This window comes from Choloepus didactylus, chromosome 23, assembly GCF_015220235.1.
Source record: "Choloepus didactylus isolate mChoDid1 chromosome 23, mChoDid1.pri, whole genome shotgun sequence".
In the NCBI taxonomy this organism is placed as follows: Eukaryota; Metazoa; Chordata; class Mammalia; order Pilosa; family Megalonychidae; genus Choloepus; species Choloepus didactylus.
In genome coordinates this window covers 8725112-8748261 of record NC_051329.1, presented here as the reverse complement: position 1 = coordinate 8748261, position 23150 = coordinate 8725112, and the positions used below count along the sequence as shown (strand labels likewise).

General features: G+C 35.5%; 2 protein-coding genes across 4 annotated transcripts in view; one reads left to right on the top strand and one right to left on the bottom strand.

The window, feature by feature from the left end:
* Positions 1–1183: 1183 nt before the first annotated feature.
* Positions 1184–18466, bottom strand: RSRC2 (arginine and serine rich coiled-coil 2). 2 transcript variants are annotated; one of them, XM_037816741.1, is made up of 10 exons: positions 18320–18466; positions 14236–14392; positions 12433–12476; positions 9867–10057; positions 8801–9004; positions 7384–7506; positions 5046–5125; positions 3840–4072; positions 3318–3407; positions 1184–2156 (listed from the first exon to the last, which is right to left on the bottom strand). In XM_037816741.1, the coding sequence occupies exons 1-10, from the start codon at positions 18323–18325 to the stop codon at positions 1977–1979; spliced, it is 1308 nt and encodes a 435-aa protein (XP_037672669.1). In that variant the 5' UTR covers positions 18326–18466; the 3' UTR covers positions 1184–1976. The 2 variants fall into 2 exon arrangements, with proteins under 2 accessions (XP_037672669.1, XP_037672670.1); XM_037816742.1 differs by having other exon boundaries at positions 3840–4069.
* Positions 18225–23150, top strand: part of KNTC1 (kinetochore associated 1) — a 103456-nt gene continuing 98530 nt past the window's right edge. The window contains exons 1-2 of one of the 2 annotated variants that reach the window (XM_037816713.1): positions 18225–18527; positions 20989–21158. In XM_037816713.1, coding sequence (XP_037672641.1) covers positions 18434–18527; positions 20989–21158 — 264 coding nt within the window. In that variant the 5' untranslated portion in view covers positions 18225–18433. Of the gene's footprint in view, positions 18528–18690; positions 18815–20988; positions 21159–23150 lie in introns of those variants that run through there. The other variant, XM_037816714.1, reaches the window with a different exon arrangement.

Here is a 23150-nt window from a genome sequence, read left to right as displayed (position 1 = left end):
GAAATTTCTTCTAGACAATACCTTTTTATCTTTTGACTTGCAAGCCATAAAGCCCACAATATCCATCATGGATTACAAGGCTCTTCACAATTTCCTCTCAGCTTTTTTTCTAATTGTGCTAACATCTTACTTAGAATCAGGTTTTAACTCTTCATAATTTCACTAAATGAGATAGGCTCTTCTGGAAAACGTGACATCTGAAACTGAAGCAAAAGTACAGGCATGAGAGGTGTAGAAGAAAGGGTTCTAACCAAGTACAAAACTATGGAATGTGTCTCCCCTAGGAACCTATTTCCAAAATAGCCAAGCAGTTAACTTGTTTTCTTCTGGGCTTTTATAATTGCTTATTTATCATACAGGTGTATCTCCCTCTAGATGTGTTGTCCAAAATGATAACCATCAGCCACATGTAGCTACTGAGATCTTGAAGTTTAGTCAGTCCAAAATGAGATGTGCAAAATACACTGAATTTCAAAGAGTTTGAAAATAAGAATGCACAATATTTCAATTAGATACTGATTACTTGTTGAACTTGGATGTTACACAAAACATACTAAAACTTCGTGCATAACTTTAAATTTGGCTACTAGAAAATTCTGTATTATCTGGTTTACATTATGTTGAGCATAGGAACATATTATGTATAACAGCTACTAATACACTCTATAAACATGGGGTGATTTTGTATTCACATTGCCTCGCAGACCCACAAAAAACTTTTGAGACTGATTTGAGAGGGCAGAACTAAATGGAAAAATGTGAATTTGTGTGACTCAAGAAGTAATGACTCATAGTATCATTTCCCTTGAAAACTTGGCTTTGTCATTGCAAACTGGTGAAGAACTACTCTACAGGATTACTGTGCTCTGGAAAAGCAAATTTAAACATTTACCAAAATAAGGTAAAAATCTTATAACCTGATCACACTACATTTTCATATACTGCAAAAACACATCTAAAGGAATCAAGTTGGCAAGATAGTTACCCCAATGAAGTCTTCCCTTGTTTTATGCTCCTACACCGAGATGTCTTCCAAAAGATTTCTCTTGGAAAAGCTGTCGTATACATTGTATTTCATGTGTGCAAAAACTGCAGCAGAGACAAAAGTGGTTTTCTAGTTTTTCTTAGCCTAGTTTATTATACTGTAAGACAAGGGATAATGAGAAAAGGGTATACGAAGGACTTGTTATAAGGCACTTTATTAAAATAAAAGTGCATACATCCCTTTAATGCATTAATCTATTTCCTGAATAACATGAAATATTTAACAAATACTGTACACAAATTCTGTCCCTAATAATAGGAAAACAGTATTAAAAGGTTGTTTGCTTCTCCCATTTTCCTTTTACATTTTTTGCTCACCATGGTATTGCCTATAGCAAAGTTAACTGATCTTAAAAAGAGAAAAAAGGGAATTTCTAGCCACTGCTTTCTAACAGCAATTGCAAAATGCTATAGAAACCATAAAACAAATTCAAACAAGAATTTCAGGTAACTTAACACCAGTTTTGAGAAAACCATTTTTATTATCATCACCACCCAGCTTCTTTGTGCTGGATTATATGCCAAATGGCTGGATCTTCTAAAGAACATCTACATAACATTTCTTTCAGGTTTCAAGAGATGAAAATAACTGTACAAGGTTAAGTACAAAAGTACACAAGACAGCGGACACAAAAAATCCATGTATGAGATTATATCCCACCTGCAGCTTTTATATGTTTGAAAAGTAGAATTCATGAACTAAAAATATTGTCCTTCTATAGTTCTGTCAACTTTAATGGAAGTGGGTTTAACCTGATTACAACACTAACACCAGTATCACTGATCTGTTATTTACAAAAAATCGTATTTTTCAATAAATTAAAGTCAATGCAACACCCATGCAAGCTAGAATCCTAGCTATTTGGTGAACAAGGACCTGACATCAAAACAAGAAGTCTATATAGTCTCAAACTTTGAAATTGTGGTATTTTTCAAACTGTGTCCATTCCTCGCATGGAAGATGTGAAACCCAATCCCATTCCTCTCTGTGTGTGGGTCTGTGATCTTGCCATTTCATACTGAGCATCTAGATTTCGAAATACTTCTTCCTGTTGCTTCAAAGTCTTGTAACTTTCTTCATCAACTGAGCTACATCCAGCTTCATCTTCACTCTAAATATCAGATATAAAATCAAGTACTAAAATTAAGAATTCATATAGGAATAAAAAGTGATTGTACCACTTGACAGTCTTGTTAAATCCTATTTTCAGGATACTTATTTATTTGACCTCAAATACTTAGGTTCCAAGAAGTTTTTTTTTAACATGCAAAGGGATTTTTTTTTTAACATCCCATTTCTTCAGTCATCAAGTAACTACAGTGTGCAAGGCAATATTCTTTCTAGGTACTGGTGTAAGAGCAGCATGTAACAAAAATCTGCTACATTTTAGTGCAGGGCCAAAGAACAAATAAAACATAGAACCTACCTGACAGGGTATAAATACTATGGAGAAAAGTAAGGTAGAGAAGGGGGGGAGGGAGTGTTCTAGAGGTAGGAGCTTTTTGCTCTTTTTAAAAAGGTGGGAGGGAAAGGCCTCTAAAAAGGTGCCATTTAAGCCAAGACCTAACGGCAAGAGCCATGCAGGTATCTGAGAGAAAAATATTCCAGAAAGGAGGAACAGCAAATGCAAAGGTCCTCTGGCACGTTTGAGGAACAGCAAGCTTAGTGCAGTATATGTTCTATTCGTGCTTTGTTTAAGCCAAATATCCTTTCAACGAAATCCAGCCCCCTTAGTAATAAAGTCTGAGCAACTGTGAAACCTTTCCAGGTGGTTGTACTAAATCTAACACTATATCTGAATATTTATACTTTATTTCAACAAAACCTCCCTTTGCATGTTAAAAAAAACTTGGAACCTCAAAAAAAAAAACAACAAAAAAAACAAAAAAAACAAAAAAAAAACTCCACTTGATACAGCTAAGCTTAAAACAACAGTATTTCTCTCCACAAATTCATTAATTCCGTTTTACAATTTCATTTTTATTTATTAAAAGAGGCATACAATCCTGAACAAGGGTCACCAAAGGTCTGAATTCAATAATAATTGACAAATGTGTTAATGTAAACTAAAGAATTTCTAGTGTCAACCAGTGAGAACTGAAGGTTTGGTTAGGTGATTCCGTGAAGAAATTAATCTAAAGAAAGTAAACTTTAGGAAAGCACCATCAAGTACCCAGAGTGTTGTATTAGTGAAATAACATCTTTATGTTGAGAACTAATCTTATCTGGAACCTAGAAGATAATATGAACTTTAACACGAAGGGTAACTTACCTTAATACCCATTAATTTCCTAAATTTGACATTCTGGTCCTTGTTCCCAAAATTCAATTTTTCCCATATTTCAGCAGACTGGGATTTGTCCTGTTAAGAAACATGAAACTTTAGAATATGTAAAATTCAAATATCTTTCATTACGATATTAAACATTTCCATAATATAAATAAACAAAAATAACATTTATGGCAGTCTATCAATAGACCTTATTTTATTTAAAACTTATGATTCTTTTATGGAATAACAAAAGAAAAGAATCTCATAATGTACCCTTAGAAAAAACCTAAGCTAATGAGCTTTTCTCTTTATTAATGTACGGTAATACTGATTTTCTTTGAAAGCTTGACTTAGATCATCATACTTTTTTCCTCGGTATAAAGTAACTGTGGCAAATTAAATTATTTCTCAGCAGGAAAATGGGCCCAAAGTAATCTTTTGGAATCCCAATTTTTTTCTAAATGATTGTTAATTAGGAATAAATGATAAACAAGAGGGAAAAGGGGGAATAAAAGTACTTACCCCCTCTTTCTTGCCTTGCCAAAGCATTTTCCTTTTTTTCTCCTGTTCAGCAAATTTCATTGGATTCACAGCTGCTGGGTTATAATAGCTAGGTACAGCTATTCCAGTCTCTGCCAAAGCTTTGGCTTGCAGAGCTGCCATTTGAGCCGCCATGGCTATCTGAGGAGTGACTTGTGTTCCAGATGCCAACAGGGCAGCAACATTGAGGACAGACCCTCCAGTAGCTGCAGCTGCTGAAGACAGAAGTATGGATACTGAAGACATGAATAATCCTCCTGAATTACAGTGAAGCATTATTTATATACAAGAAACTACTAATCTGCAAAAGGGGGTCATTTTCATCAAACACAATTAAGATTTAGTTTAAAGAGCAATGACATATATAGCAAAGATTTATTTAAATGTCCTTACAAATAGATATATTTCTGCATATGATCCCAAATATACACTAAAACTTCATTTACTTTTTCTGAGGATGCAGAGTTTTCTGCAAATAGCAAGAAGGTACATAATTTCAATGGAAATAAACTAGGGTGTGTCCAGCCATACTTAAATACAATAAAATCCTGTATTTGTACCATTCTTTATAGTTTACAAAACATGTGAAACACATCTCATTTGAGACTTGTAACTAACATTTAAAAATATTAAGCAGGCATTAAGCACATTTAACAGATGAGAAATACCAGGCCTATAAAGGTTAAATGCCATGCCTGGCATTTCCATTTCAAATGGAGTCAGGACTTGAGTCAAGCTTTTGACCGTAGACCTTCCAATTAGACATTTCAATGTATTAGTTCAGCACATAATGTTAAAGTTCTTAAATTACTAACAGTATGGGAACCCAGTTACAAAACTGATGTATAATAAATGCAAAATGGAAGTTTGTAAATGTTGAATTTTTTTTAAAAGTACCACTATTAACTATAAATGTTAAAAAAAAAAACACTTTCTAGATTACATTTCATATGAATTGAACAGTTAGATCTCTCTGATCACCTTCAACCATCCACAGGCAGTGTTCCCTATAGAAACTTGATTTCTTAAAATACCAAGACACATCATTCCAAGCCAGTTTACCACTGCTTCATAAAATTACATTTTCAAAATCATAATGGAAAGGTATCTGCAGCTATGGCTAAAGTGCTACATGAACCAGAACAAATTCCATTCACTTGTCCAAAAAACAAACAAACAAGGCATTACCTGCAGCTATTTCTTGTTGTTTTTGTTTTTCAACCATTTCCTTTTCTCGTTGTTCTTGTAATTTCTTTGCCCTTTCCAACCTGTCAATAAAGATGTAAATGAATTAAAAATAACACTCAAAAACAACCAATTTGTGACCTTATTTTTCTGTGTATGTATAATAAAGCACTTTACATGGAATTTTAAATCAATGCCCCTTCTAGCCCAAGTGAGAAAAAGCCATCACTCTTGAGATACTTCAGTCAGAGTTGAAGAATATTTCAATACCAGTTTTAAAGATTTTTCAATTGACTGAATCGTCAAAAATTGAAACAGTTTTTATATGCAGTTTCCAACGGAATGGAAAAAGAACAAAAAATTATTCAATCTGCCAGTGCTGGTTATAATAGTTAAGGATGAAATGAAATCTAGGAAGTAATATATTGAACGCCGAGAAAATCATTAAGTTAGTTACAAAGTAATAAACAATGTAAGTTTACAGAATTACCTAAATGCTTCTTGTGGGAAAGCTGAACCAGGATGAAAAGGCCAATCAAACCACTCAGATGATTTTTGTATTTAAAGTCTTACATAGCCTTCAAGTTAACAAAACAAAACAAAAAGAGCAAGTAAACTCTGAATCCTACTCTATAACCGAATGGGAAAAAAACCCCATAAAACCCTCTGTTGTCAGGAAATTGTTTTTAGCAGCTCATTTATCATTAGGCAAAGGGAAACATGAAGTACAAATTCATTCCAAAACAAAAATCAGTTCTGCTTCCTACTAAATCCACTAATATACATGCAGACTAAATGTGCTGTCAAGCCAGTATTTTCTATACAACAAATGTTGTTATCTTCATAATGCATTCCTGAATGAGAAACCTCTTCTTGGAATAGAATTTTGGTTCCCCCTTATTGAGCACACATTTAGTAACAGTTTTTTTAATTCTCTTGAGTATAAATCAGTTTCTGATTAAGGGTAACATGAAAATGTAGGTTCATCGATAAGAAACTATTTCCAAAGCACTTTTAAAATTCTGTCCCTGCTTTAAAAAAAAGAAGAGGGGAAAGGGGGGCGGACAACAAAAAAAGTCATAGTTTTATTAACGAAAGACCTCTCCTAAAATTTCAAGGTAGTCAAGGAATAATCTGGTATTTTGCAATTAAAAGGATGTCCTTTAAGTTTGTAATCTGAAAGATGATAAAGTAAATTGTCCTTTAAATCAGGAAAGTTTTAAATGCTAGAAAAAGCTTCAACTTCAACAAAATTCAAACACTAATTTAATAGATGTAGAGTATATTAAGTAAGTAAGGGCATACTTTAGAGCTTAAAAATGTACTTGTCAGTTAATGGACTGTTCATTATAAATTAGTTCAGCTTTTGGAATAAATTATTTCCTAATTCTGTTATTTCGGATGCAGAAAGGGAGTGCGCCTCAGGAATGTTACTGGCTGCATTAGATGGCCCCCACAGGCTTGGGAGCAACACCATTCACTGAGGTGAACGGAATGAAGGAGGGATGAGCTCACACCTTGGCTGCTGCTGCTGTTCAGCTGGAGTTTCTGCCAGGCTGGGGTCACAGGGCAGCAGCACATCAGGTTACATTGTGATAACTGTATTTTTGTAATGGAAAAAAAAAATAAACTCAATTTCATAAAGAAAAAAAAAAAAAGAAAAAAAACCAAAGAGTGTAATTTTCAGAATATGGGAAAACCTGCAAACAAGTGCTTGGAGTTTTTGCCTTTGAATGGTTTTTCAGACTTTGGTTTACTATCCCTGCTACCTGTGTGTGGCTCCATTGCATATTCTTGAATCATGAGAAAGTTTTAAAAATAGTGTTCTGTTATCACTGATAAATTTACGAGATCATTAAAAGTAGCGTATAATGTGTATCATTTATTTTCAAAATAAAGTAACTATTGACATGATTCTACGTATTGTTTCAAGCATTTTATATTCTTGAAGAGATAAAAAGTTAAGGGCAAAATCTTCATAGAGGCAAAATTAACAGTTCTTTTAAATAGATTTAATTCACAAAAGATTCAAGTGCAAGCTAAAAATATTTGGGAGTCTACATTTCTTGAAAAAAAAATGCATCAGCTAATCTGAAGAAAAAACAGGAACTGTTGTAGACTTTTCAATCATTCCAGTTGTGCAAATAATGTTTAAGATGAAGATTAACTACTTTTAATCTTAAAGGTTCTGTTTTATTTACGCCTAGATAAAATTATTTATTTTAATTATCCCCTAACTGAAAGCTTTCATTTTGTCTCCACAATTGAGTATCTATTTCAAGTTGAACAGGGAAAAAACAAAACAAAATACACCAAACCATAAAATTAAAAAAATAAATACCTCCTAGCTAAGGCTTCTTGTGCATCCATTGCAGTGTTTCTACCTCTAAAGGGAGGTGGACTGGGAGTCCGGCTTAAACTTCTGCTGAATCTTCTTGGTTTTTCAATTCTCTTCTTTCTATCTCTGTAATGAAATTTTACACATACCATTTCCAAACAGTAATATTTTGAATACAAATCAATGATATTTACATGGTTCAAAAATAAAAATGGCATAAAAAGATGAAATGTTCCTAGTGTGTTTTAATTTTCAATGAATTAATTTTAAAATATTTTTGAAAATACAAAGTATTAATCACAAAATAAAAGATAAAAAACTACAGGCATTAACGAGAATAAAATAATGACTGAATTGCCAAAACAGCTATTACAGAATGAGCCATTTACTTTAAATTCAGTAAATCTTATAACTGGTAAATTTAAAATCACTAAACTAAATCAAATGACTAAATACTGATAAAATTAGATTTACATAAAGATCAAATAGGTGACAAACCATAAAAACCAGGATTATAGTAAATACAGACCTGTTTTTACCTATATTTCAATCTTTGTATAGACTAAGTATCAGAAATCTAACAAAAGAGCAATTTCATTACTTTAATACCCATGAGTATATATTTAAGATCACTACTATAACTATAGTACATATATGAGAATAAAAGGATTCCCTGAATATTTATTCCCTGAATAAAATAAAATTTTATTCCCATACTCTTCATTTTAGTTCCTGTCTCAACAAATTACAGTCATCTCTCAATCAAGATAGGTTTGAAATAAGCCCATCTTTTTGAATACCCAAGACAGTATACATGGTGTAGTTAGTTTAGCACACATACAGACTCTGCTTTCAAATATATCTGGGATCCAATCTTGCCTCTACTACTGTATGATTCTGAGCTTCTTGGGCAAGTTACTTAACTTCTGCAAGCCCAATGGACTTACCAACGGGGTGGTTTAGAGGACTGGATTAGCTAATAGATATCAAGAGCTTTGGCTTAATACATATAGCACATGGTAGACATGTAATTAATGTTAGCTATTGTGATTCTAAAATTAATGAATGCAATGTTCAAAACAAGTGAGATAATTTTAATAAGACTATTCATACTCGCACTTCACAGATGACATTTACTGATCAACTGAGAATGTGTCAAAATTCCATACAAATATTTAGGATTTTTCTTTATTGATGAGTGTGATTATAAATAGTCTAAAATTTTTCATCAAAGGAAAAAGTGTTTTACTGTATTCAGTAAATAAAATTTGGACCTCACAAACAATATCCTCACATTGACAAAAAATAAATATACCTGCAGGGGGCCTATTACTAAAACATAGCAAGAAAGATCGCCCAAATAATCAAGTGAAATGTTGTAATCACAGTTCTGATTTTACTTATGATGATGAGCACCCACCGACTTCTACTCCTTGTCCTACTTCTGCTTCTACTCCTATGCCTGTGTCTTGATCTTGATCGGGAACGCGATCTGATCCGACGTTTTCTCTCTCTGCTTCTGGATCGTGATTTCTTCCTCTCTCTGCTTCTGGATCGTGACTTCTTCCGCTCCCTACTCCTGGAGCGAGTCTTCTTCCGTTCTCTGCTTCTACTACGATGACGCCTAAAATCAAAGCACACATATTTGAAGTTAACAGAACTCTTTAATTAAATCGTACATTTTACGAACGAATTACTCATAGTGTATGCAATTTAGACAGCCAATAAACTATTCTGTACTGTTTATAGAAAAGATAACTGAGGTTTGTAAACGAAGGAATTATAACCAAAACAGACACCTTTGTTCCTGCTTGCTGATGCTTTCTAGGGAAGCCAAAAGGTGTAAAGCTGCAACAAGTCAAAATTGTGCAATGCTCATACCCCAATTTAGGATTCTGTTAGTTTAAAATCTATTGTCCAACCAAAGCATTTATAAAAACTAAGAACACAAGTTCCTCTACTACTGAAAAATTTTAACTGATGCTGATACCACAGGTTTATTCCCAACAGAAATTTCCAAATATATAATGTTTAACATTGTTTTTTTTAAATACACAGCTACAAATCCACAAAATGAGCCTTATCTCAAGTTTCAAAAATGTCTACATCTCTACAACAAAAAAAAACACCCTAAGTTTATTTGCAAACACATTCTACATCAACCAGGTAAAAATACTGTCCTTCAGACTTAAACAGATTCAAAACAACATACATTTTTCACTGCAAGAGACAGATTAACAGAATGATAGCAACTAATAAGGGTACATTAATCGTAATTATTCTTTTTTATCTAGGTTTGGAAACATTTTTGTGCCTATCAGAAAGCAAAGTCCAAAAGGCAATAGTATTAGTAGCACAGGAACAGATTAAGTAAGCAAAAATATCAATTTCTTAATTAGGATTTTTTGTGCTGTTGGGATAACGATAAGCTTTATGTAGCGCTGAGGCTTTTAGAGGCAGTAAATTAACAATATGAAACTAATTACCTTTCACGAGACCTAGATCTTGAATGACTTCTGCCTCTTGATGACTTTCTTTCTTTGCGTTTGTGTCTGTCCTCACCATTTTCGGATGAATTTAGCCGCTCTCTTCCTTTATCAGAAGAATGTTCTTTATCATTATGTTCCTCAGACTTGTATTTCTTAGAGGATTTATCTTTGGATTCATGTCTTCTTGCCTGTTTTAAGAAGAAGTTGGTTCTTTCAGGAAAATAGTGCAACAAAGAGTGTTAGTATGGGTATCAGTAGACAAAAATGCTGTGATGCAACATTAGTAACCTTAGGAGTGTGTGGCTCAAGTAAAATGTTGTGGATGTATATTGCTAATTTTATTTTTTCTTTATAAATCCCCCAAATATTCCTCTCAATACCACAATAAAAACAATGAATTATTTTTAAGGTTGAAATACTGAAAAACCACATCATAAAAAGAGCAAACCCTTTCCTTTATCTAAAAGAATAAGGAAAGTATAGCTACGTATCCAAACTTTCAAAAATTTTCATTTTTTAAAGAGAAACAGACCATGTATGTATATCAATTTCTAAATCCAGAGTACATATAAATTAAGTTTAAAGAAAACATTTCAAATTAGGTAGCTAACTGAAATTAATCTTATTAAGCATTAATATTTTCTGCAGTTTCAAATTACTCTACAGAGTTAATGTCCTCTTTATAGCCACAACCTCTCTAAAATGACAGTACTTGATTTTTCTCCCAATGTCTAAAAGTGAAGCAATCACTTTTCGTCTTGCAAAATCCCAACAGGCTTGGAGTTCTATTATGGTTCAGGTACCTAGGGCAGAAAATGGCAACCGTATCTGTTTTAATTTTTATGAAATAAAACTAGGTTTAACAATCAATCCCTATACCATCAAACAATACATACTTCCCCATACTCTGAAAGATTAAAAACCAAGGCTTTCACAACAAATGTATTCAAGAGACTCAGCTAAAATTAACTGTATGATTAAGTCTCTATTTTACCACTGAAATGCCAAAATATGAAATGCTAAATATTAGCATTCCCCACATTAAGATTTCTCAAATCTTTCTCATAGCCGAAGTTTGAAATTCTGGACATCCCTAAATCACTGAATTTTAAAGCTGGAAGGAATTCAGATCCTCTCATTCAACAACCTTATTTTACATTATAACTAAAGATTTAGTCACAAAGCTATATAGTAGTACAGTTATAGTTAGACTCTACAGTCTTCTGATGCCCAGGGCACTGCTTTCCCACCATAATAGGACAATTATCTCAAGTTTCCCAAGATAGGTCACAGCTTATTTCCTTTTACTTGAGAATAACTTCTTAAAAACAAAAACCACACATGGCCAATCATTCTGGAACATGCATGATGCTATATCTGAAAATGATATTATGAAATTTATTATTTTGCCAAAAAAATAGAGACCTGGAGACACAACTGAATTTTAGTTTCATTCCCAGTTCTCAATAAAATGAGCTTACGAAAGAAATTTTCCTCGATTTTGCAGTACAATGGCAAACTGAAAAGGCTTTAAGTGGTTAAACTTGCAAAGGTTTTAGAGTTTATTTCAAACTAGTTTTCCAAACATAACATTACTATTAATAATAAAAAAAACATTATGAAAACCCTTAACTGATTTAAGATATACTTAAGGGAAATAGGAGTTTGAATGACTAATAGTTACCTTATCATGAAGTAGGCTTATTATTTTGCTATCTGAGTCTGCAGCGTCTTCAGTTCAGTCTCTTCGCGCATTAGCACGCTGAGTATGATTTATTATAGAAATGTTATCATGTGAGCTAAACAAAATAGTCATTTTCACAAAAACTCTCCTAAATTAAAAATTTTTAACAGAGCTTCCATTAGGGGAAGAGGTGAAGTCCCTGCACACATTTGTTTTAGGAGTCCCTTGCCCAGCCCCCATAAGACTCTCCTCCTCCCTTTTCAGCATTTCTGCTCTTCCTTGTTGGTTTATTCCTCGTCTTCTCAGGTGAGTGAGTAAGAAATCTCTGTAATATAGCTGATACCTTTCTTTTTCCTAAAGTTGTGCTGTCACTGCCACCTTTTCAGCTGTCCCTCACTGATACCTTTATTTCAAAGTTCAATACTATCAGGGAAATCAAACTAGTTTAAGAAAAGAGGACTCTTGTTATCTTCCATAAAGAAAAAGTAGTCCACAGATATCCAGGGTATTGCTACTTAAAGATGATAGCTATTTAACAATCCTGAGCAGTGGTCAGGTACAAGAAGACTTGGGACCTCAGATTAATGGAAGCTCTGTGTGACAGGCCTAAAAATCCAATTATATTCTTCATATGAAATTTTTATTGTGAATATTTTCACAGCATAATAAAATTAAGTTTTTGAATGTACTTTTTCATATAAATAACTACCTTCTTGAAAAAATGATGAATCCAAATCATGCTTATTTTATAACCCAATTAACCTTTTAAATTTCAAGTTTTGGTACTTACCTTGACAATGCTATAAATTCACACAAATATTTCTATCAGATACTTTACAAGTATTTTAAAGTACCTATTCACTACAAAGTGTTAATTACCTCTTTGCTTCTGCTCCGGCTCCTGTGTTTTCTTCCTTCGTTATCTATAAGCACACACAAAAAAATCACAATAAACAAAGTAACAAGAATGTCTTTTCTTAAACACAAAGTCCAATAAACAACCATTTCAGTCCATTTGGCTATATTTAAATTCTGTTTTCTGAACATCTTCCAAAAAATGTATTTTTTGATGGCAAGAGTGAGAATATTTTACTACATTAACAGTATTTTACAAAACATTCGAACTAGTCCATATATCATGTTTCCTAGTCCACAACAAATTTATAAAGAGGGTTATTAGAAGTAAACAATCAAGAACAACAAAAGCTGAAGAATGCAAGAGAAAATAAACAGGCTGAATTATATTTGGTATGTTGTGTAAGTAGTGAAAAAATGTTATTAGTCTAGAAAAATTGCTATTAAAAATGGTTACGATAATTCTTTAGTTTCTCACTCTATATAGATATACATTCAAAAGATATAGAGTCCAGGTCTTACAACTTTTAAATTCAGTATTCCACTTCTCACTTAACCTTTTCGTTCAACTGCAATGCTGTTTTTTTTTTTTGGACTTCAGGCAAGAAAGTTTTCTTAGAGCAGCAGGGTGGGGGTTGGAAAGGAAAGCGCCATCAGCATGGCCAGGGTCTGAAGTAAAGCTTCAGCCCTGCTGTTCTTTTTAAAAACAGCACATCTGTTATATAATTACAAACATACAAAGCACATTTTACAAAGTTGAATGCATGTGTATTTAAGGATGTAGGAAAAAAAAAAAAGGGAGGTACATGGATTGACAAGTGTTAAGCTATGCACTTAAGAACAGTGATCAGCTTACAGGTGAACTCCTTTAAAAAATTAAGTCACTACCTAAGACTTTAGGCAAAACCCTGGACTCCATGTGACACACTAACTGAACTCCATATGACAGGTCTAAGATTTTTGAAATGAGTTATGTGGGGTTAATCAGAGCTCAAAGAGACAGTGGCCAGCAGGACCAGGACGAAGTGGGAGATGGCTGAGATTCTGCACTGCGGAGAGAGGGCAAAGGACATAATTTTACGTTGGAGCACTGCACGGGGTAGTTCAAATATTGAACCCAGAGGCCAATTCTGCTGAAGCAGCTTTGTGCCTGCCTCAACACCAGAGAAGCAATGCCAGGGGATGAGGTGGCTGGTATTTATCCTACACACAGTGGCTGGAGGTATCCTTGAGCAGAACTGAAAGAACTGAGGAATACAGGGGCAGGAGTGCCATGGAGTAACGAAGTATGCCGGAGGTCAAGGTAAACTGTGTGCCGGCTTCCTGCCCAGGGATCAAAGCTGCAGTGCCCCTTGACTAAAAAGGACGTGAGGTAGCTGGGCTAGGGGGTGAATGGCCCATCCATGCATAACTACCAAAATTTAAAAATGTTCTCTATGCTACGTATCAGTCCATTTATTTTTAAAGTAAATGAATATGGAGTATTTCAAAACTCCTCACTTCTGCTTCAGAAATATTCTAGTATAAAAACAAGATTAATATATACCATCGTCCAAGCTAAACATTTTGAAATACTATTTGCCAATGTACGAAGAATGAAATTTACACAGCTCAGAATTAATATGACCCAAGTTTGAACATCAATTTTATCTTTGGACAAAATAAGATTTTTATTTGTACTTAAAATTGAAAAATTCTCCAGAAAATTACATTATCTATTACCTCTACTGGGAAGAACATACATCAATAAACTACTTTTATGTCGTATACAAACATCTACTTGGATTATAACAAATGATGGTAATCATCACTTCCAACAATCCATACCTGACTTTCGTTTTCTTTCTCTTGACCTTGATCGTGATCTTGAATAATGATGTTTTAAGTTTCTAGGAGAAACAGATATATCTGACTGCTCTTTTTTTTTGTCTGCATCTGGGGATGTCTTTTCTGGGGCTAGTCCATCTCGTTCTGTATCACTAGCCTAAAAAAAAAAAACTTAAGTTCTTAATTAATTCAAAACATTTCCAATTCTTAAAACAAAGGGAAGGGAAGGAGGGAAGACAGTCACCACTGAGTATAACCAAAAACAACAAACAAAAACCAACCCCTCCTCCTCCCAAAACCAATAAATCAGAATGGCTGATTTCTGAGGTTTTCTACACTGTTCAAAAGACCTGAATAACTTGAAATATCCAACCTGATACCAGAGACATATATGTACTTACATAGATACTTTTAATTTTTTCAACATAATTTTTACAACTTTTAAACAATGGGGGGAGGGGAGTAAAAGGGCTGTATTTCCAATGAATATTCAAGCAGAAAAAAATACATCGTTTTAGATTTCTGAACTTGTTTAGCTGACTTTATCAATACTACTATCTTAAACTGACATACTTCATTAAAAAGGCATTTTTAATAACCTGTTAGAGGTTAAAAAGCTCAAGATGGTAAGATCTTAAAATGAGGAGAAAATAAGTCTAGAATATTATACAATAAAGAGAAAATTAACTTACCCATCTGAGAACCCAATCTTAATTTCATTAACCCTCTTTCTTTAATGAAAACAGCCCCTTGGCACAGTGTTGCAGCAAAATATGGTCTGCCTCTCCTCACAAATGCTCTGGGCTATGGAAACATCAAGTTGTTTCTGCTTAAGGCATTTTACAAGTAATTATGACAATATAAAATTTTTAAAAATTAAAGCAATGATCAAGTGTGAACACACTTTCCCTGAGAATTGATCTACCTAAGTAAGTGCCTTCACCTAAATATCAGTTCTTTGCTTTCCAGTCTGCAGAAGGCAATTTAATCTGCCTCACTCCTGACACAATACTCAGCATAGAAACCAAATGTTTGAGGAAGAAAGAAATCAGTTATTAATTATTTTCCATTAAAACTGGATTTCTCTGGCGCTGATGAAATTATATGGTCCAAACTACAAATAACAGGAGCACTTATAAAGGAAGAAACTGATTTAAGTTAGAATCACACACAAAAGTTTCAAGGAGAAACTAGAACTTGGGAGTTCCCTCAAGTCATGTTTTGTTACAAGGCAAGGGTAACAGCTGTAGCAATATTTGGAAAATGGAAGGTGGTGAACTCTCTCTCCAAAGAGAATATGAAAATAGAATTAAATACACCTGGAGATGGGGTATTATAGCCCATGGGCTGTTTCTGTAGGGCTCCTGAGCTAAGAATGGTTTTTACATTTTTAAAAGGTTTGTTAAAAAGCATATAAACGATGTTACAAAGACTGTGTGTGGCCCACAAAATCTATAGTATCTATCATATGGACTTCATAGAAAAAGTTTACTGATTTCTGATTAGGACATCAGAAGACAGAAATCTGGACTGCATAAATAGGGAATCACTACACATTCTATAGCAGAAGGATATGATGATGAACTTCCCCCTCCCTTAGGAAGATTAGTTCAGAAAACTATCAAGTAAATCACACAGGATATATTTTAACAAATGAGGTGTGAGAGATTAATTGTATTAATTCAACAACTACTTACTGACGGTCAAAAATGTGCCAAACTCAATGCTACGATCTGGGAATAAAATGATAAATTAAAATGGAAGGCTTTACCCTTTAGTTGGGGAGAAAGACAACGGTACAAAAAAAGACCAGTAAGTAACAGAGAAGGAAGCAACTCCTAGGGAGGCTTTGGTATGTGCTCCTCCAGTTTTCTAAATATGTGTGATTTCTGGAGTCCAAGTTTTTAAGCTGCAAGGCTTGAGTACCTTAGAATGACCAAATTCAACTTTCTCATTTTACAGGTGAGATCTTCGCAACATTAACTGACTCACACCTAAGGAGATAATGCATCTTCATCTCTTTGTTGGGTTTATTAATAAACGATGCTGTATCACAGTTAAGGGTGATTCTGATTTTCACAACTAACATTAGACATTTACCTTTATTCCTGTTCTCATCATTACCCTTAAGGACCACTTCTGACATGTCTGTAGAGTAGGTACCAAGTGTAGATACAGCTTCTACTTGGTAAAATAAAAGCAATCTCAAGCTTTACACAGTGCCATCATTTCTTTCAGTTCACACTGCTTTTCTGCTGAACAGACAGCATTCTGGAACCACTGGCACATCTCATTCACTTCTACAAGAATCACCACGATTAGAACTGAACACAACTTTTCCGTGGAAAAGTCAGGACTTAGCCCAGGCAGAAGTTTTCTCATTGGTTTACTTGAATTGATCCTTAATCACAGAAGCCTGGTAATAGGGGAGACAAATGTCCTTGGCTTGAGGAAAGGCAACCTGTGATACAGGTTTGTAACTTACACTGAAACATCCATTTTCAGTGTAGAATATAAAAAATGTATATAAAAAAATAATATTATCACCAAACAGAGATGATAGGTTGCTACTTACCAACATAAATTCTTATTTCTGTGAGGACATTTTGTAGCATAATGGAGGTGTCCAGAAAGAATAAAAATTAAACATCAAAAGTTTCCCAAGTTTCTATAAGAGTGGCTTAATTTCAATTCGGTAGGAACTTTATGTAAATCTTAAATGCTAACTGCAAACTGCCTTGTAATCTTCTAGCATTACTCTATCAGAAAGCCATCTTTGTTCCTTAAAATTTACATCTTATTAAAAACCCTAATAAATGTTCAAGACACAGTACACAAATCTTTTTCCAGGGCAAAGAAGACAAGCACTGGATTTAATACTAGGCCACTTCTCCAGGGAATCATGTCTTTTTATTGAAGGAGGCACTGCAGAAGCAAAAACAAATGTTTGAACTGATGTTACTTCTAAAAATATCTGAGGCCAAGTAAAACAACACTAATTATCCTTTATTAAAGTATATTAAAAAGCCCAAAATGCTAAACAAACAAAAAAAAATTAAATCGATTAAGTTCCACAAATACGAAATAACCTACCAACCACCTGAAACCTTATAAAAAACTGTCCCAAATTCAATCAAATAGATATGCAGAAAAACATCCCACCCGTTTTCATTCCAGTATCCTAGTTACTAAGAAAAGTAAACTTTGCTTCTCATATTCCTAGTTATTTCCGAAAATGAGAAGATATAATCTTTTGGTCAGTGGAAAGGAATGCAAATCCTTACCTTTTTCTTTTACCAGAATAAATAAAAACGAAGTAATCACCCAAAAAAGTGACCATGGATTAGGCATCTCATGAACAAGGGGGGTTTATTGTGCTGAAAGGGATTTGAGAACTCGAGTTTTCATTTCGGCCTAAGATGAAATTAAAGAACGCCAGTGATAGAACTGGACTATGCTTCTCAAAAACTTCCAACTCTAATTACATCACGAGCCGCTTTGGAAATTCAACATCAGTCAGAATTCGTAGTTACAAAAACTTTCTCTAAGTAAATCGAATTTTCCCTCCTTTTCAGCAATACCTTCCTTACTAAGGAATAAACTTAAGATTTACACAGACAAAAAAGTAATCAAAATTATCCAACTAGTATCTGATTCTTATCTCAATTCCATCCCTGAAAGATACCCCTCTTTGATCCGACAATTTTGGACCCTTTTTCTTCCCCCAGCCTCTTCACCGCTAACAAATTCTCAAACCCCGAAGAAACCCAACATAAATCACTAGCCAGGGTGAGTAAGCGAAACTGGAGGCAGTTCCAAGGGCCAAAACGGACCTTCTTGGGGAAAAGATGGGAGGAAAGTTCTGGAAAAAAAACATTCCCTGCGGTTCCCCACCCCCATCGGCACCGCCTTTACTTCCCCCGCCCCACGCAGGCAGCCATGATGGCGGGCGCAGAAGACGACCGCGGCGCCATTTTGTCCACCCCCACGCACGGACAACAGCTACGCGAGCCGTTCACCTACTCTTTGGAGATGAGCAGGAAGATATCCCTGGCTTTAAATTTAAATTCGATTCGGCACCTACCGCCATAGTCCAGAGTTGGGGCCGCGACGGCGGCGCCTCCACTTGCCGTTTCAACTGTACCGACAACCAGGAAGCTTCGCTACAGACCGACTAAATCGCTAGCTCGAGACCCGGATGGCACAAAGAGGAAGAGGCCCCGCGCGTCGCACAGCATGCTGGGGGAAAAGGGGTGGGGACAAGAGTTTCTATAGCAACGCGGCTCCAGGAGGTGATTGGATGTTCTTTCGAAGGGGGCGTGTCGGGATGGCGGAGGGGGCGTGGTCTGGAATACACCCTAGAATGTGGGCTCTTGGGAACGGAACGGGTGGGATTTAGGGTGGGGGCTACTTCCTATTTCGTTTCTAAAGGAAGCTTGGCCTCCTCCGGCAACCGTAAAAGGGGTTGGGCCTGAGGGGGGGGGTACTCCCGCCAATTTAAACCCGTGGAATGGAATCCAAAGAGGTTAGGGTCGGTTGTGTGAGTTAGGAAGGTCCTTTTTAGTTTCTTCAGTTGCAGGTGAGGAGGGGGAGCTGCGCTGCTGTAGGGAGCTGGGAGTGGGTTCAGGTCAAAATATCAGTGTTCTCAGCACAGTTCGGGGTGCTTTCCCCTCGGGATGTTGGCGGGAGAGAGGTTGGAGCCGGTTCTTGCTGGCGGCATGTCCACCTGGGATTGTTTACGTGTAGAGACCTAACTGACGTTGTTTTATTTCGCTTATTATCTCATATTCGTAAATTTTTCTTCAGGCAGCACCAGAGTGATCTCAAATGCTAATCAAATCATGTCACTCGTCTGCTTGGTATCCTCCCTGCTTTGCACGGAGAATAAAAACCAGTCTTGAACTCCGCTTCTTTTGGCTCCACCTTCCTCTCCCGCCTGATTTTCAGCTCTAGCTATGGCCTGGCAGCCTCGTCAGACTGGTTCTAGCCTCTGAGGCTTTGCACTGTGTGCTTTGCCTGACTCTTGCCTCCTCTGAACTTTGCATGATTGGGCTCCTGTTTTTCAGGTCTCAGGTGTTACCTCCTTCCCTTCCTAAATAGAAAATCCTTCTTAAGCCCTTTCTTCCCCCTCCCCTTTACCAATTTGGACGCTATTTGTTTCTTTCAAAATATTTAGCATAGTTTGTAAGTATTTGTGCATTTACTTGTTTTTTCATAGGGAGGCGGTATAACAGTTGTTCAGAGCCGGTGTGGATTTAAAGTTTGTCTGGCTTAACTACTTTGTGGGTGACTTGGCCCGTTTGTTTACTCCCTGACTCGTTCTCCTCAACCGTAAAATAGGTCGTTGTGAGAATTAAATGATTAAAGCGTTCAAAACTGTGCTTGGCACGCAAGAAACTCAATACGTGTTAACTATTGTTTTGCTTTTGTCTGTCCTTCCCACAAGAATACAAACTTCATAATGGAAAGATCCATTCTGTCTTGTTCACAGTTGTTTTCCCAGCTCCTAAATGAGTGCCTGGCACATTGTAGGGATTCAATACACGTGTGGAATGAATGACTATGGCAGCCCTGGAAGGTTGATAATATTTCTCCAACTTACAGATATGGGAAACTGAGACCATTAAAAGTATTAACCCCAGCCTGTCTTCTCTTAATTTCCTCCCAACTCCCACTCAAACACCAGCCACTTAAAACCATTCCGTATCCTCCTAAAATGTTTTTTCTGTGCTCTTGCTTATGCTCTCCTCGTAGTAACTTTTTCCTCTATTTAGAAAGGTCCTCAACCTTAAATCCTCAGTCCAAGTGTTACCTGCTTTCACCAATAATAATAAATTTGCTTACACTTAAATTGAGTGCTTTTCACGAATCACACATTGTTCTAAGTGTGAAATGTAAAACTCACACTAATAACCCTTTCAGGTAGGTACAATTATAGTCCTATTAAATAGATTAGGAAATGGAGGAACAGAAAGATTAAGTTACTTGAGTAAGAACAATGAGTAGTAAATGTGACAGAGCACCAAGCCAAAACTTATTTTGTTCCTGTGTTGTACTTCCCGTGGTTTTAAGACTCTACATCTGTTAGCACTTATCAAAACAATTGTAATTTCTCGTGTTGTTCCCCACCAAACTTGATCCAGGGATTGTTTTTCATGTTAGCATTCTATTCCCACCCAGACCACAGCTAATATGCATTGTATAAATCTTTGCTGATGAGGTGGTTAAGTGACTTTCCTAAAGTTATAAGTGTACTTTTTGGTCTAATCAGAAACCTAATCCAGTTTTTTCCTCCCTTTATCATTTTCACGTGTTGCATAACAATACTGTGGAAACATTAATGAACTTTTTTTTTTCTTTAATCTGTGCTCTTTCTGCCCTGAGATTCCCAGACAGTCTACTCTCTTTATTGCTATACTGGTTAAAGATTTATTTCAAATGAAAATTTGCTATAATTTAAGCTAAGCAGAGTACTAGAAGCCCTAGGATTCATTGGTAGGATCAGAATTTTTTGTTTGTGTGCCTAAACCAATATTTTGTTCTTGGTGATAATCATAGCCCTAGTTCAGTTTATCTTTTTGGTCTGACGTTTCTAACAACCAGAGCAATAACATGAAGGCAAAGAGGTCTTTATGGGTTGATACCATTTTTATTAGCCTCTCTGTGTATATGTGTGTAACGCTTTTCATTTCCCAAGGAAGTATATTCTGTACAATGAGATAATTTGCTCTCTGATTTTACATGTTGTCACAGGAAAGACAGTTGTTCTAACTCAGGAAGACCATCTTGGAAACATGTGGAATGACATTGAGCTTCTAACAAATGATGATACAGGAAGTGGGTACCTAAGTGTTGGTTCAAGAAAGGAACATGGAACTGCTTTATATCAAGTAGATCTGCTAGTGAAGATCTCCTCTGAAAAGGTAGTGATTCTGATGCTGTTTCAGTCACAAAGTTTTTACTGAGTGCTTAGTAGGCCTAGTAGCCACAGAGTAAATCTTTTGTGAATGAATGTAGCACTTTATCGGGGAATCAAGTTTCAGTTTCAGATTGCTGGAAATTTCCATCTGATTTCTCCCTGTATAATCTTAGGTTCCATATTTCTAAAACTGAACTTTCCATAACTCCCCTTGAGACATTTAGGACATACACAATCTATTAAATGAAACAATGAATACCTACCACCAGCTTAGGAAATAAAACATTAGCAAGAGAATTGAAGCCCGGGAGTCCCCTTTCTGATCCCAACTTCCTTCCATGTTCCACCTCAGAGTTAAGTATTCTGCTGAATTTGAGGTTTATCATTTCCATGCATTTCTTTGTTGTAACTTTCTTCTTTTAAGTAATAATTAGGCCGTTCTCACTCCATACTTGAAATCTTTGCTTTCTGCAGAAGGCACTATTGTTGGTTTTTGGATTATATTTTTCTTTACAGTAATTTGTTTCTGATAAAATATTGATGATCTTGGGAAACAAAGATCTTGTAGAAAAAGTATGAAGTCCAACTGATCAGTTGCATTACCATAGCTCAGGGTCCTTGTACTTCCCTTAGAATGTCAATGTAATATGTTAATTCTGTAATTAAGAAAAAATGTTAAAGAAATAAAGGAATAGACCAACTATTAGAAACGACATAATTTCTATCTTTTGGGGTTTGGAAGGCAGGACTTCCTCTGGGGGCCTTACTTAGGAAGAGCTTCAAATTTAGGATTTTGACTTCTTTTCAAATGACGTTCTATATGTATTCAAACAAACTGGCCTATAGGATTAAAATTTTTTTTTATTCAGCTTTCACTTTCATCTTGTCAGACTGTACTGCCTTAAGTGTACCATGAATCACAGGATGTATAAAAATGTCAGTCATCTGAAGAGTGGCATAAATAAATTGCTTTGTATTTTTGGATATTAAATAGTTTATTTGCTAAAAGCAAACATTTAAAATATATCACAAATTTTATAATGACAAAATGCCCTTTATTTTATAAATTTTACCAGGAACCTTAGAATGTGGAAGTAGCCTAGGCTCTCTTGACCTCTAAGAGCTCCTATTGAAAAATAATAGCGCGTGTGTATTGAGCTTTGAATACAGTTAGGAACTAAAATTCCAGCTGTTTAATTAGCTCTGGCATACAATCAACATGTGTTGGCCATCTTCTGTGTTCAAAGACCCACTTGGAACATAAGACAGCATATTATCTCTGCATTTTAGGATCTTACCTCAAAGTTAGGCAGACAGAACACAAGCAGGAAAAGATGCTTATCCATGCGAATCAGTATATTCTAAATGCCAAATGCATGGGACAGACAGTAAATGCAATAGGAATGCAGAGGATGGAGAGCTCATTGTGGAGAGGGGCAAATTAAGGAGCACTTGGGCCATAAAAAGAGGGGAGGAGCAGTCCAGGAGATGGAGCAGTATGGGCAGATGCTTAGAACATTTAGCATAGTTCGTTCTTTGCAACGCTTTTTTGTAACTTTACCTTTTTGCTAGCTGAAGAAGCAAGCAAGATGAGTATAAGAGGGATCTATCAGAATGTGGGGAAATTATACCTAGAGAAGGTGACTCTTGAAACAGGCATAAAATGAAGTGATTGGTTTAGTTTGTTAGGGGAATAAGAATAGTTAGCGCTTACTGAGCATATACAATATGCAAGGCTCTCTTCTAAGCCCTTTACATGAATTAACTCATTTAATCTCTATACAAGCCAGCTTTGAAGATATTATGATTATTCCTGTTTTACAGAGGAGTCACAGTTGGGGCATGTACCCAAGATCACTCAGCTGTTAAATTACTGAACATTCTTAACCGCTAAAGCCATCCAGCTACTTCAAGAGAGATATGTGTGGGAAGCCCTAATCAAGAAGCTGAAAACTGGAGGCTCACATCTGGCTTGCATAGTGTTTTAAAAAAAATG

What these genes read in the sequence shown, in the direction of transcription:
- RSRC2 (XM_037816741.1), bottom strand. An exon ending in CAAGAAGCCTTAGCTAGGAG is followed by an intron (nt 5,126 to 7,383) that starts GTATTTATTTTT and finishes CTTTATTGACAG; the next exon opens with GTTGGAAAGGGCAAAGAAAT. An exon ending in GGCAAGGCAAGAAAGAGGGG is followed by an intron (nt 3,408 to 3,839) that starts GTAAGTACTTTT and finishes GTTTCTTAACAG; the next exon opens with GACAAATCCCAGTCTGCTGA.